Source organism: Triticum aestivum, chromosome 5D (genome assembly GCF_018294505.1).
Source record: "Triticum aestivum cultivar Chinese Spring chromosome 5D, IWGSC CS RefSeq v2.1, whole genome shotgun sequence".
Lineage (NCBI taxonomy): Eukaryota > Viridiplantae > Streptophyta > Magnoliopsida > Poales > Poaceae > Triticum > Triticum aestivum.
The window spans coordinates 555,921,692-555,936,085 of NC_057808.1; the positions used below are offsets into that span (position 1 = coordinate 555,921,692).

At 45.4% G+C, this 14,394-nt stretch overlaps 2 protein-coding genes across 2 annotated transcripts; one reads left to right on the forward strand and one right to left on the reverse strand.

Moving 5' to 3' along the window:
* Positions 1-6,868: 6,868 nt before the first annotated feature.
* LOC123123832 (phenylacetaldehyde reductase) lies at positions 6,869-10,728 on the forward strand. The gene is made up of 6 exons (XM_044544458.1): positions 6,869-7,124; positions 7,756-7,925; positions 8,111-8,299; positions 9,206-9,368; positions 10,021-10,210; positions 10,426-10,728. Exons 1-6 carry the CDS (start codon positions 7,004-7,006, stop codon positions 10,583-10,585), a joined length of 993 nt encoding a protein of 330 aa, XP_044400393.1. The 5' UTR covers positions 6,869-7,003; the 3' UTR covers positions 10,586-10,728.
* Positions 10,729-11,493: 765 nt separating this feature from the next.
* LOC123123833 (uncharacterized) lies at positions 11,494-13,210 on the reverse strand. The gene is made up of 2 exons (XM_044544459.1): positions 12,046-13,210; positions 11,494-11,803 (listed from the first exon to the last, which is right to left on the reverse strand). Exons 1-2 carry the CDS (start codon positions 13,204-13,206, stop codon positions 11,795-11,797), a joined length of 1,170 nt encoding a protein of 389 aa, XP_044400394.1. The 5' UTR covers positions 13,207-13,210; the 3' UTR covers positions 11,494-11,794.
* Positions 13,211-14,394: the final 1,184 nt, after the last annotated feature.

Genomic DNA, 14,394 nt, shown 5'->3' on the forward strand with positions numbered 1-14,394 from the left:
GGAGGTTGTTGTGCCCGTGTGCACTGTCATCACCAGAGGGGAGATATGCGTGGACAGAGGGGCTCGGAAAGCGAACTCCGACAACCACGCGGCGGCCTCGGGCGAGGAGGGCGGCCACAGGAAAGGCTTCCCTGGTCGCGGTGGCCCGGGCCAGGAGCTCGGCGGCCACAGCACGCGCGGTTGCTCCTTGGCGGTTACCCAAGTCTTGATCAGGAACCGCAGCGCCACCGCACGCCGAAGAGCTCGAAGCTGGGGACCGGCTCTCTGCACGCCGGAGAGGAGGAGGACATACCTCGTTGGGGGAGGGGAGGGGCTGCGGGATTCGGTATGTGGCTGTGCGGGATGGGACGCAGGGCGGTGGATCTTGCTGGCGCTCGGAGGGAGAAGACATGGCGAATGGTGGAGGGGCGGAGCACAGGAAGAGAGGTGGCCGGGCGGTGCCAGCCATCTGGTCGAGGCCTCACGGGCTTCTCCAGAGAGGTGGAGCTCGTGGAATCATGGGGAGGGTGGGGTTCCTCACCAGTGGGCCATCTATCTAATTTAACAGTCAGCATTGTTTTCTTTGACTTTTATAGCCACCACAGCGCTTACAGGCGGGTCCTTTTTGTTAGAAATTAGATTAAAGCATTCCAAAATGATCATTAGTGTTTATTGAGAAAATTAGCAAGGAAACTGATAGATTTTTGAAACGCCCAAGGAATGTGGTGGCAAATCCAGATGTGAGCTTAAAATGTGGCGATTTTTTGCAATTCACTCCCTTGTCCCTTGACTCGGAGTCAATGCCGGCGGCGGACCAGCGGTGACCGGAGCGTGACCCGGAGCACCTCATGCGCAGGCTCACATGCTTCGGGATCTTGGAGGAGACGGTGAGGAGGTGCCGTGAGATGTTCAGCGCAGAGCTGGTCTGCGGCGAGCTCATCTGTCGAGCCACTTGGGGTGGGTGATGCCGGCGGTTACTGGGCACCGTGAGGATGGCGACCGAGGAGACGGCTAGGCGGCTTGAACGTACGTTTCTTCCTAGCGATTTGTCAACGTTTCAGAATTCAGACATTCGTATGGTCAGTAAGTTTCGTCCTCCTACACCAGTGTGTTTGCTGCACTAACATTTCCTGCTTGCTAATATAACAAAACTACTGCCTCCAGTCAGTAAGTTTCCTCCTCCTACAACAGTGTGTACTGCTGCAGTAACATTTTCCCTGCTAATATAACAAAACTACTGCTGCAGTAACATTTTCCCTGCTAATATAACAAAACTACTGTTGCAGTAACATTTTTCCTGCTAATATAACAAAACTACTCTCTTCGTTCACTTTTGTAAGACCTTTTAGACATTTAAGACAACGCCTAAAACAGCTCAATTTCAGCTCTCTTAAACGACTTACAAAAATGAACAGAGGGAGTACTGTAGTACTAGTTCAGTTCATTCGCATGCAGCAGGCATAATAATCATGTATTGGGTGGACATGATTATTATGCCTGCTGCATGCGAATGAACTGAACCAGTACTACAGTACTCCCTCTGTTGACATGGTTAATACCTACCAGCGTGAGAAACTCAGCACCATCATAAATACCTACCAGCTGGTGACATGGTTAATCACAAGACCCATGTCGCCTCACTCCTATTGGCCATTTTTTTCCGGGGTAAATAGGAGTTTTATTCTATACTGACAGGATTAGAGTCTAGTGGTAAAAGTGCCTCAATACACGGAGGACCATAGTGTAGCCATACATCAGCAGTACATTCTTAATTACCTGATGTGGCAACTGGTTCTTCAACATACTCAACCAGGAATGTGCACTAATAAGATTTATTTTGGCCATGAACGATGAACAATGTTAATCATCAGCTATCGAGGAACTTGGAGTGGAGCCCCACCTCTTCCATAAGGTACAAAAAACATAGAGAGAGAAATGTGTGATCGTGATTTTGAGTAAAATGTCTTAATAAAATCAATCTAGAATATGATAAAAACCAAAACAACTGCAATGATCACTATAGCCTTAAAATATGTGACCACTGTGCCGGAGACAGGCCTGGGTAGTTATGGCTATAGCCTGAGGCCTAGGAACAACTTTCCTTATAATTCCTTCATAGGAAATATAAAATCACAGAAATTTATCACTCAACATAGCATAGCCCCAGGCATAACCTGCTGCTAGCTCTGCCACTGTGTGACCAAGCATATGCACATCTCCATCTCACTTCATGGACGTCACAATCTCCTATTAATTGTGTCCGCATTGGCACAATTACCGAACAAACACCAAAGAGATTTGTGGAGGAACTGAAGAAAGTAAAAGTTCTATGAGATCTTCATGCGGGCATGCAGCTCATATCCCATCAACCTTCAGTTTCCGGCTCAAGATTTTACTTCATATGTTATACTATTCAGTAACATTGCTCGTTAAACAAATAAAACCGCAAAAAACATTTACTTATATCCAAAAGATTTATTAAGACATGTCAACGAGCCATCATGCAAAACCATCATCATATCATGTCTTGGGCAATAGAAACCACTAGCCGTGTACATGCCATCACCATTTTCTCATCAATGCCACATCTTTCCGGAGACCAATTTAGAGACTAGATCAAAACTAGGGGTGCAAGTTGTAGAGTTCAAATGGAAAGACTAAGCTACTAGCTACAAATAAAATTGGAAGGCAATTAAACCACAAAGCACAAAGTTGATGTTGCGAGAAAATTGAGATTCATTACAACATAATTCATTCGCTCACTGGCACATGCCAACGACACAAGGAATTGTCAAGCTTACTAGCAAAAGAACAATAGTGTGAGAAAACAAGAACCATTGCACCACACCAGGTGCTAATTAGTGACATGATTCATCAAAAGACCCTTGTTGCCTCTGAGCTGATTATCTTTCTTGTTGACGAGGGTGGCCCCTTCCTTTAAGACTTTTTGATCAAACATTGTCAATGCGCCACATCACAAGGTCTCAGCCATTCTGTAAATATAATTGTGTCAGTGTGATTCCAAAAAGGGGATGCTATGATAAAATTTCCAATTAAGTAGACGTAAGCATAATTAGGTGTAACATTCGAGGATCCTTATTACTTGAAGTTTGATCGAGCACAAATGACATATATTACTGGAAGTTTGTTCGCGCACATATGAAACATATAACTTTCTATGTGATCATCACTAATCTAATTATACATTAACTAATGTATAAGTATTTATATAAAAATTGTCGAAATCCAAAAAGAAATGACATATAGATGTACCTGGTGGATTGTAGAAACTCATGTATGGTATCAAATAACGGAATTTCTCTCTCTTCCATAGCTTCTTCCATTGCAGTGTCCTGATATTAACCTCATAGATGCCAAGGTCCGCAGTTATGAAAATGGTATCACTGCCCTCCACAGATCCAATCAGTTTAAGCCTTTTGGTTGGATTTTGAATAGGGATAAGGTTCATGAGTTCGACGACTCTACACATAGTCCATGACGCAATTCCATTAGCATCCAATTGTCTTGACCATATGTTGAGGGTTACCTTGTCCACATGCGCAAAACCCAAACTGCCATCCTCCATCGCCATGAGGATAGTGGAACCGCTAATGATAGCCCCGGACAATGGCGCATCAATCAGCCATAAGCAATTAGAGCTCAAGTCATATTTGAGAATTTCTACACTATCATCAGCATCGTGTGTAAGCATGAAGTGAAGTGCGTTTTCAACAAGGATGGAGGGCATTGAGTCGATTAATGCATCAGGTGAAAGTTGTAGACTAGAGCACATATCGCTCCACTCAAAATCAGAGCATGACTTGCTCCAGTCACCTGTCACCGGCGCGGACACACGTGCGTGTGCAACACAATTGTCATCATCTGTCATGTCAAGGCCCAAGAATACCACTTGGAAGGGCCCTGCATGACACGCGCGATGGTCACAACCGCTCGCTGCACAAAAGAATGCAGTGGCCCCATCGACGTAGCCCATCGACGTGGGCACTTTTAGCTTTCTTTGGCGACCCGTCATGGGATCCCAAACAACAAGGTGCGTTGGCGCCCAATTATCCCGAAGTAGAACGCGACCATGGCGGCAGTCCCACGTAGGGTATTTATAGTTACCCCCGCGGTTGTTGGGAATGTCTGCACCGAATTTCCTGGTGGAGATGAAGCGCGGGGAGGGGGCTTTCCTCGGGAGAAAGTCGAGGGGCCAGGAATAAATGAACCCCAGCATGGGAGGAGATCCATGGAACTTACGATAGCGACCACGGAAGGCGTGGCAGGAGAGAACACCGAGCCATCGCTTGTTGGCGACGGAGGCACGCACGAGGCATGCGGGCTCGTTCGGCGGGAGGCGAAAGAAGATCTCCTCGAGTAGTTCGTCCGGCAGCGATTGTATTGGCGGCGGCGGCGGCGGAGGCATGGTTGGTGGAGGCGAGGATTTCGGGGGGAAGGAGGTTTGAGGGTAGGGTTTTATATTGATTTTGGATGGTTAGTGTTTCCTGCCAAGATTGACCATCGTATGGGCCACCGAAAGCTCAAGGCTAGCCAAAGAATTTAAAAGGCGGGCTTGGGCTAAAATCAAGACATGCGGGTCCCTGGCAGGCTACCGGGGCCCGGAGGCAGGCCCGCTGCGAGGCTTCCCATCAAGAGGCGAACCCAGTGTATTACGGAATGAGTCTAATTAGATATTTTTTGTATCAAACTACTAATCTGACGGCTACAAACAAAGTGTATCGAGGAAATGGAGGGTCCGAATGTAGACGCATGGCAGTGTACGTGTACGGTAACGACTTGGCCGAGACGGAGGCGCAAGCGCTGACGCGCCCCACCCACCAGAACGCTGACACTAGGGGTTGTTTGGTTTGCGACTAACTTTGCCAAAGGTTGCCACACTTAAAGGTAAGCAAGTTTGACTAATTTAGGTGAGTGTTTGGTTCAAGTTACACCTTAGGCAAGCCACACTTGGACCCCACATGTCATACACATAAAAAATGTGGCAAGATTCACTTAGGCTTGCCAACTTGTGGCTCTCATTTTGTTGAACTAATCTTAGGCAAGCTTGGCAAAAATGTGTGGCAAAATATGGCAATGCTAGGCCTAGAACCAAACAGCCCCTAGTTAGAGCAACTCCAACGGGCCGACCCAAACAGACGGAGATTTCGTCCGTTTTTTGTCCGTTTGGGTCGGCCGCCCGCCCGGCGTCCGCCCTGTTTTTCATATGGGTCGGCAGCGCACCCAACGCGCCGACCCATATGTGCAGGCGTGGCCGGCTGGCCGCCCAATTTTATATTGCATTCAACATATTGTGAAATGAAAATTTAACAAGCAAAATAGTTTAGCCGCCCAAATAAATAGTATAGTTTTACAGGCCAAATAAAAATAAAAATGTTTCACATAGTTTTGCAAACGAATAAAAGAAGATACATCTATTGGTTGTCAACATGAGTCCATATATGCTCAACCAAATCATTTTGCAGTTGCACGTGAGTTTCCCAATCACGCATGTCTTCATGAAACTGAGTGAACTGCTCAAATGTTGCTGCTACTCTATGCTCAGGCACAACATTCTCACCCTGAAACTGAAAGCCTTGATCGTACAGACGTTCCGGGCGCTCGTCTTCTACGATCATATTGTGCATGATCACACAAGCAGTCATCACCTCCCATAGTTTCTGCGTGCTCCAAGTATTAGCAGGATACCGAACGATGCCCCATCGAGATTGCAAAACACCAAAGGCACGCTCGACATCCTTTCTAGCACTCTCTTGCTCTTGGGTAAATCTTTTCCTTTTCTCTCCGACAGGGTTGGGTACTGTCTTTACAACAGTGGTCCACTGAGGATAGATACCGTCACCCAAATAGTACCCTTTGTCGTAGTTGTGGCCGTTGACAGTAAAGTTCACCGGTGGGCTGTTGCCTTCGGCAAGCCTAGCAAACACCAACGAGCGCTGAAGCACATTGATATCATTGTGTGATCCAGCCATGCCAAAGAAAGAGTGCCAGATCCAGAGATCTTGAGACGCCACGGCCTCTAGTATGACAGTGCAAGCCCTGACATGTCCCTTATAGTGCCCTTGCCAAGCAGAAGGGCAGTTCTTCCACTCCCAGTGCATGCAGTCTATGCTGCCAAGCATCCCCGGGAAGCCCCTGCTAGCATTCATCGCCAACAAACGTGCTGTATCTTCAGCTGTCGGCTCTCTCAAGTACTTAGGGCCAAACACAGCAATTACAGCCTTGCAGAACTTATACAGGGACTCTAGGCATGTAGACTCGCTCATACGGACGTACTCGTCAATGAGATCACCGGGCACTCCGTATGCAAGCATTCGGATGGCGGCGGTGCATTTCTGATAAGAGGAGAAACCAATCTTGCCGACGACATCCTCTTTGCACTCGAAGTAGTCATCATAGCCGACCACTCCCTCTCTAATACGGTTGAAAACATGCCTACTCATACGGAACCGGCGGCGGAATTTGTGATGTTTGAACAACGGGTTTGTTGTATTAAAGTAGTCCTTCCAGAGAAGAAAATGCCCGCTCTCTCGGTTACGATTCAACGCCGGAAGGTGGCCCGGAATGGAGCCACGGAACAACGGCCGCTGGTTGTTGAGGTGTTGATGGACCAAGTTCATGTTTTAATTAACATTTTTAATTTTAAGATATTTGTGTTATTTATTTTTTCGCCCGTGAACTTAAAAAATGGGTCAGGCTAAACGTGGCGCTCTTAAAAGGAAAATGAATGGGTCCAATTAAATCACTTTTTTGATCGAACATTTTTTTTGCGGGTTTAAAAGAAATTTATTCCAAAGTACTAACAGGCTTACAGCCCCGCTAATGCAGCAAGATTATGAATGAAGGGATAAAACAGAGAGGGTCCGTCCGAGTGTCCCCACCCACGACGCGGACACTACTTTGTACGCAGGCAGCGTCTTTCCCCTTCCTCTTTTGCCTCCCATCTCCCCTCTCCGCTCCCACTCCACAGTCCACCCAGCCGCGGCCGGAAGAGCAGGAGGACGGGATGAGCTCCGGGACGGGGAAGGTGGTGTGCGTCACCGGCGCCTCGGGCTACATCGCCTCCTGGCTCGTCAAGTTCCTCCTCCAGCGCGGCTACACCGTCCGCGCCACCGTCAGGGACACCGGTACGGTCAGGACTCAGGACCCACCCCCTCCCCTTCCTTCCTTCGCTCTCCCCGACTGCTCTAGGTGGTGGATCCATGGCTATCGCTTGGTTCTTGCTTGATCCCCGCGGCCGCACCGAGGGATTCATGGATTCTGTGGGTGGGGGACTAGGTTTTGTTCAGGATGTTGCTAGCGTGTTGCTGCGACAGTCCATTATTTTCATTATAAATCGTTTACATTGTTGGAGTTCAAAATTAACACAATTTCCCTTGTATTATACGTACTGAATTAATTACCAATAGCATCCTGTGAGTGCTAGTGTTGGGGACTCCCTTAACATAATTCTGGCTCTGGCTCTGGCTCTGTTCACTCACTCCCTACTACAACCATATATCCAAGTCTAAATACAGAGTCAAGTGGTAGCCATTCTGACTTCTGAATTAAAAACTGCACAAGTGAGTTCTCATAATAGTGAGTAAGTAGCAATGTTTGGACGTCAGCGCCATCTCCCTACTGCAACTATCATATATGTAAATCTAGGTCTAGAGGAACTTGTGAGCTTAAAACTATACAATTTGGCCGTTGGAATGTTTTCTTTTTAATAAAACATGCATGTGCGGCGCTAACTCAACTGACGGTTCCTTCTTCCAGCCGACCCCAAGAAAACATTGCACCTGCAGGCCCTGGATGGAGCCAAGGACAGGCTGCACTTGTTTAAAGCAAGCTTGTTGGAAGAAGGCACCTTCGATGATGCTGTTGCCGGCTGCGATTGTGTCTTCCACACGGCATCTCCCTTTTATCACAATGTCAAGGATCCCAAGGTTAGTATGTACTATATCATGACCATTCCGTGCAAAATTACAGACAACATGTGCTTGTTCCTTATGCATGTGCATGGGCTAATGTTTTCAACAGCTAAAACTGTTTATTAGGTTCAGTTAGTAAATACAACAGCTTCACCGGACGTTTGTTCTGTATACTTATGTGTGTCTTTACTGTCTTGCAGGCTGAGTTACTTGATCCAGCAGTCAATGGAACGCTCAATGTTCTCCGTTCCTGCAAGAAGGCCTCTATCAAGAGAGTGATCGTAACCTCATCCATGGCTGCTGTTGCCTACAATGGGAAGCCAAGGACTCCTGATGTAGTAGTTGACGAGACATGGTTTTCAAGTGCAGAGGTCTGCGAAAAGAATAAGGTAATATGCCTTTCTGTGCTCATAGACCTCTGCTTGTTTTTCACATATGGAGTGGCAATCACGTTAATTAAATATACTATCTGGCTTTGATTGCTCTATATGTCTTTCACTCCGTCTGCACTGAAATGCCCTTATTTTGTCTACTTGATGACTTGCATACCAATTCTGCAAATGCATTGTGCATATGCACCTCTACTGAAATAGAATTTTCTTAGGATAAGAGGGTGATACCATTATTATTGAAGACCTTGGTTTTGTGTTTTCACACAAGGATGTAGGTTGAGTCCAATGATACACAATCAATAATCCACAACAAGAAGTTTAAGAATAGGAAAGTAACTGTCAATTGATCTTATTCCATCTTTATTTGTGCCATACTATACTATACTTGGTTAGTGTTCAGGGAAAAAACAATTATACCTGGTTAACTCAGCACTAATGCCAGTATGTTATAGATGGTCAGTCTCTGTCTGCTGTTACTAAGCGATTGCATGACAACTCTGCATCTACACACTGGTTAGTCAAGATTATGTTGAATACTGCCTCATAGACGTTGAAGCGACATACAATGCCATATAACTGACATCTGCACTTGTAATCATAAGTACATCACTACTATTACTGTATAACTGGCGCATGCACTTGTCATTATAAGTACATCGTTCTTCAGTGTGGATATGCATTTGGTTCCTCATACTGACTATAAGCTGCCATAATTTCTGCTTTAACAGGGTTCTTTCGATATTTGTTTCCTAACTTGAAAATTAGATTGCTTTATTTAATTTTGTATGCAAATCTCAAAACTTTACTTCCACATCCTTTTGTATTTCAATTTTAAATCCATGGTTGACTGTACATCATTTATGTTCTCATCTTGTTATCCTGATGAATGTTCGTCTGCTTCAGCAATGGTATGTGCTATCCAAGACCCTTGCCGAGGAGGCTGCATGGAAGTACGCAAATGATAATGGATTAGAAATAATTACAATAAACCCAACAATGGTCATCGGTCCCCTGTTGCAGCCTACACTGAATACTAGCACAGAAGCAATATTGAAGTTTATAAATGGTATGTCCGTATGTGCCTTAATAATTAACTTTTTATAGGTCAACTCTATGCATGTAAGGTAGAGCTCTGTTTTGCCCTATACCCATTTTGCATTTCTCATTTGTTCGAGAGAATACCCAAGCTCAAGATATTCCAATTTCTGTTAGCCATTAGCACAATTTCTGCAAACAAACTCAAGATATTTCAAGAGATGTTGAATTATGTTTCTTTCATTTCCTTCTGTGTGTGTGTGTGTGTGTGTTTTGGGCACTGGCAAAAGCACTGTGAGATATTGCCATATTGGAATGATTCTACTCTTCATTGTTTGTCTAGCTAATAGGTACATGTACAGTGAATGTTATGAATCTTTTGAGAAATATCAACAGGACTCTGTTCAATTGGACATTTGATTTGTTTACAATGGGGGGGTCTGCCTATGGTACCTTTGTGTTTTTCTCTGGCTTTGCGTTCACTTATTTGGATACTTGGAGCTTCAGAGTCATGAATATATTCTCATCTGGCATAGAGGATGTTTAATGACCAATGGAAAACATGAACTGAATTGTTACTTGTCTAAAAAAGGGTTAAAATTACAGTGGTTGTGCCAAAAGAAGTCTACTCTAACAAGACATTTCTGGACAGTTGACAAGAAATCCTTGGTGTTTTCATGCAGGATCATCTTCTACATACGCCAATTTCTGCTTTGGATGGATAAACGTTAAAGATGTTGCCCTGGCACATATCCTTGCATATGAAGTTCCTTCAGCAAACGGAAGATATTGTATGGTTGAAAGAGTCATTCACCACTCGGACCTTGTCAAGATCATACACGAGATGTATCCTGAATTTCCAGTGCCAGACAAGTAAGTTAACATTCAAGTGAATCCCTTGGAATTGAATCGAGAACAGTATACTGTTGGATATTATTAGTTGTTTGTTTCTTGTTGAGGCTTCAGGGACATAATGGATGTTTTCCCAATCATGCATTTCTCAACATTGTAGAGAGCGCTTAATCTGTTCCTTTGCACCGTATGGCGACGGGACCCCTGAAGTTAGTTTTTTCCTTTCTTGTGTGCAGGTGTGCAGATGATGCGCCGTTTGCCCCAATCTACCAGGTATCAAAGGACAGGATAAGAAGTCTGGGCATGGAGCTGACCCCCCTGGAGACGAGCCTCAAGGAGACTATCGAGAGCTTGAGAGAGAAAGGATTTGTCACTTCTGAGTCGAGCCATCTGTGAAACTTTCTTTGCTTTGGCATCACTAGTGGCAGACGCTAGATGCACACATGTTTATGTGCACCTGAAATAAATCGAGGCATAGTGTATTCTTGAGACATGTATTTGTGGATCTGCTGTGTTTCAATGGATTCAAGTTCGGAGAATGTATGATGAATTTCTGGTGGACGCAGCTACAAAGCTTGAAGTTGAGAGAACAGCTACGCATAATTCTCCGATACAAAGCTTGAAGCGCGCATGAGTTCGGCTGAAGCCTACTATGTATGTTGAATCGATAAAATATAACGGCTGAAGCCTACTATGTATGTTGGATCGATAAAATATAACCAGCGACAACAACGATCACTTGCCGTTTACAGATCTTCAGTCTTGAGAGATAGTTACATGCAGGTAGAGGGAGGCACATCTGAATACTGCAATTGTGGGTCTGAGAAGAGGTTGAAACTCTGTTCTAGCCAATGTATACTACTACTTTCTTCAGGAAGCATCAGGGAAACAGAGGTTGGTTGTCACATTAGCTCCCCAAATGTAACAACATGTTTCATCTCTTTACATGGCTAGAGATGCACAACGAATAACGAACACACACCAAACAGTTTTCTGGAGCTACTGAAGCAATTAAAATCTCTATGAGATCTTCATAGCCATGCAGCCCCATATCCTATAGTTCACTGAACCTATAGCTCGAGATCCAGTTTGGGTGCTATACTCTTCAGCAACATTGCTTGCTAAAAAACAGAACTTAAATCCATCAGATTATTCATTAAGAAAAAACAAGCAAGCCAAGGTGCAAAAAGGAAACAGAAACCACTCCCTAACAGTACATCTTTTGAGAGATGAATTTAAAGATTGGATCAAAGCTGGGACAGGGCAAACTGTAGAGTTTTTAAAATGGTAATACCAAGTTACTCTCTGCAAATGCTTTTTCAAGTAAATTCTACAACAGGGTACACCAAATTAGAGGTTCATTACAAAGATAATCAATTCACTCGGCCACTAACACGGGAGATTATCAAGCTAACTGACAAAAGCTACCAACAACATGAGAAAACAAGCAAGCACCGCTGCACCAAAAGGGCTACTGAATGATGACATAATTCATCAGGACTTCGCGAGACCCCTGTTGCCTCCAAGTTTGTCACCTATCTTGTTGATGAGTGTAGCCTCGTACATAATCAACCACACATTCTTAATGCACCGCGTCACTGGGGGTCACCCTTTCTGCAAACATAGGTTTGTCAGTATGATTCTAGAAGGGGGATTACATGATACTGTATAAATTGCAAATTAAGCTCAATTAGTTGTAACCACACGGCACTCAAAGTTTGCCCGGGCCCATTTCAAACATAACTTTCAATCCGATTAGGCATTCAATGTTTTGTTTATTCCACTAACTTGTATGGAGTATTATTTAAGAGTTGTTCCCACATCACAAAAGAAAGGACATATAGATGCAAACATACCTTGTGAATTGTAGAAACTCCTGTATGGGATGAAAGCTTTTCTCTCTCCCATACTTTCTTCCACTGTAGTGACTTCAGATTAATCTTGTAGATGCCAAGATCTGTGGTCACGAAAATGATATCGGTGCCTTCCATAGATCCAATCAGCCTAAGTCTTTTCTTTGGATTTTGAATGGGAAGAATGTCGGTGATATTGATGACTGTACACTGAGTCCATGATGCAACTCCGTCAGAACCCATGTGCCTTGACCACAGATTGAGGACTAACCCACCCACATGTGCAAACCCCAAATTGTCATCCTCCATCGCCATGAGGATAACATCATCGACAATGATAGACTCCACAAGCGGCATATCAATTAGTGATAAGCAATTAGTGCTCAGGTCGTACTTGAGAATTCCTACCAGGCGATCATCGAAGCAGTCACAAAGCTTGAAGTGAAGTGTGTCTTGGACGAAGATAGGAGGCGCTTCGTGGATGTACACATCGGAGACAAGATGAAGGCGGGAGCACGACTTGCTCCACTTATCAAAATGAGAACCGTATGTGCTCAACAAAATGGGGTTGCTGTGGTCACATGTCACCGGCAAGGTCACCCACGCCTGTGCAACACAATGATGAGCATCAGTCTTGTTCAGAGCGATGAAGACGACCTGGAAGGGCCCTGCGTGGCACGTACTGTGGTCACAACCACTCGCAGCGCAGAGCACCGCTGCCCCGTAGCTGTTGTCCACCAGGACGGGCGCATCCAGCTCCCTCCGGCAGCCCGTCATGGGGTCCCAAACGACGAGCGTCATGGGTTTATAGCCTGCATCGCCAAGGAGAACACGACCATGGCGGCAGTCCCACGCATCATATTCCCAGTCCCCCCAGTCATCGTCGGGAATGCACGCACGAAATTTCGTGGTGGGGACAAAGTGTGGGATGTTATCTTCCATCTTCGGGCGGGAGTTCCAGTGGCAGGAATGAAGGAAGGCGAGCATGGGAGGAGCTCCATGGAACTCACGGTAGCGGCCGCGAAAGGGAGCGCCGGAGAGGAGGCCAAGCCAGAACTTGCTGGCGAGGGAGGCGCGCACGAGGTGCTCAGCCTCGTCCGGCGGCAGGCGGAGGAAGATCTCCTCCAGAAGCTCATCCGGCAACACCGATGTGGGCGGCGACATGGAGGGTCGGGATAGATCTATAGAGAATTCCTTATCTGTCTCTTTCTTAACATTTCTTCCCCTTTTAACACTGAAACTTTATTTTATTCTCTTTATAACATTTACGTTAGTTTTAACCACGAACACCTTTATGTGCAACATGAAAAGTCATTTCTACCCCACGTTAGCCCGCTGAAAAGGCAGAAGCGTGTGCGATGTGGCCCATGCGTTCTCTCCTGATTCCCCACCCAAACCCTAACTCTATGACGGCGGCGGCACGAGACACATAGGGACGGTGGCGGCGGCAGTATGGCAGAGGGCATGGTCGAGGCTGCTGCAGATGGCGCGGAGGACGATGACGGAGCAGCTACCGCAGAGACCGGAGAGCGCTCTGTGCGCCGTCAAGGAAGGCCACGACCATACAACGGACTCGCTTTGGGCGACAACGGTGGAGCGGCCGACTGGCGAAAGGCGGCCAAGGAGTAATTGAGGAGGGGCAAGGCGACGCTGTGCAGCGGCGGAGCGCGGCCAAACAAAATTGTTGTACATGACCGAAACACATAGTAGCGGCCGGAGCTTGTGAGCACAACACACTTGTTTATTTCAAATTTTAACATGATTCAGACTATTGCAGCACAATGGAATTTTAAGTGTTGAACTCACGATACTAATATGATCTCAACTAGTACTGCTGCAGATCACTTTTGGCTCCTTCTCCTTCTGGATTAATAATCAAAAGCAAAATTTAAGTGCAGCTCGTGTCCACCGGAAGTAATTAAGGAAACCACTAGGATGCATCTCGTGCGCCTCACCTGGGCGATCCCTCTTGTCCGTTATATTTTTTTCCTTCTTGTGTGTTATCAACATCTTTTTTTGGGCAGAAACCTGGTTGATGTAATAGTTACAAGAGGTCCAGTACTAATTTTTGTGTATGTACATGTGCACTCGCCCCTTCTATATACGCATAATTTCAAAGCATATTTTACTGTATATTTTGTTTCTTTGCTCGGTACAAAATGTATTGCAAGTGTTGTTCGTTGTTTTTTGCTTTGTCCAAATATACTGAATTCCCTCTACAGACTCAGTTTTTTTTTCCTTTGTTTGAATATAACACAGACAGTTATGTACTTCCTCCGTCCGCGAATAAGTGTACATCTAGCTTTTGTGTTAAGTCAAAATTTTAAAATTTTGACCAACTTTATAAAAAAG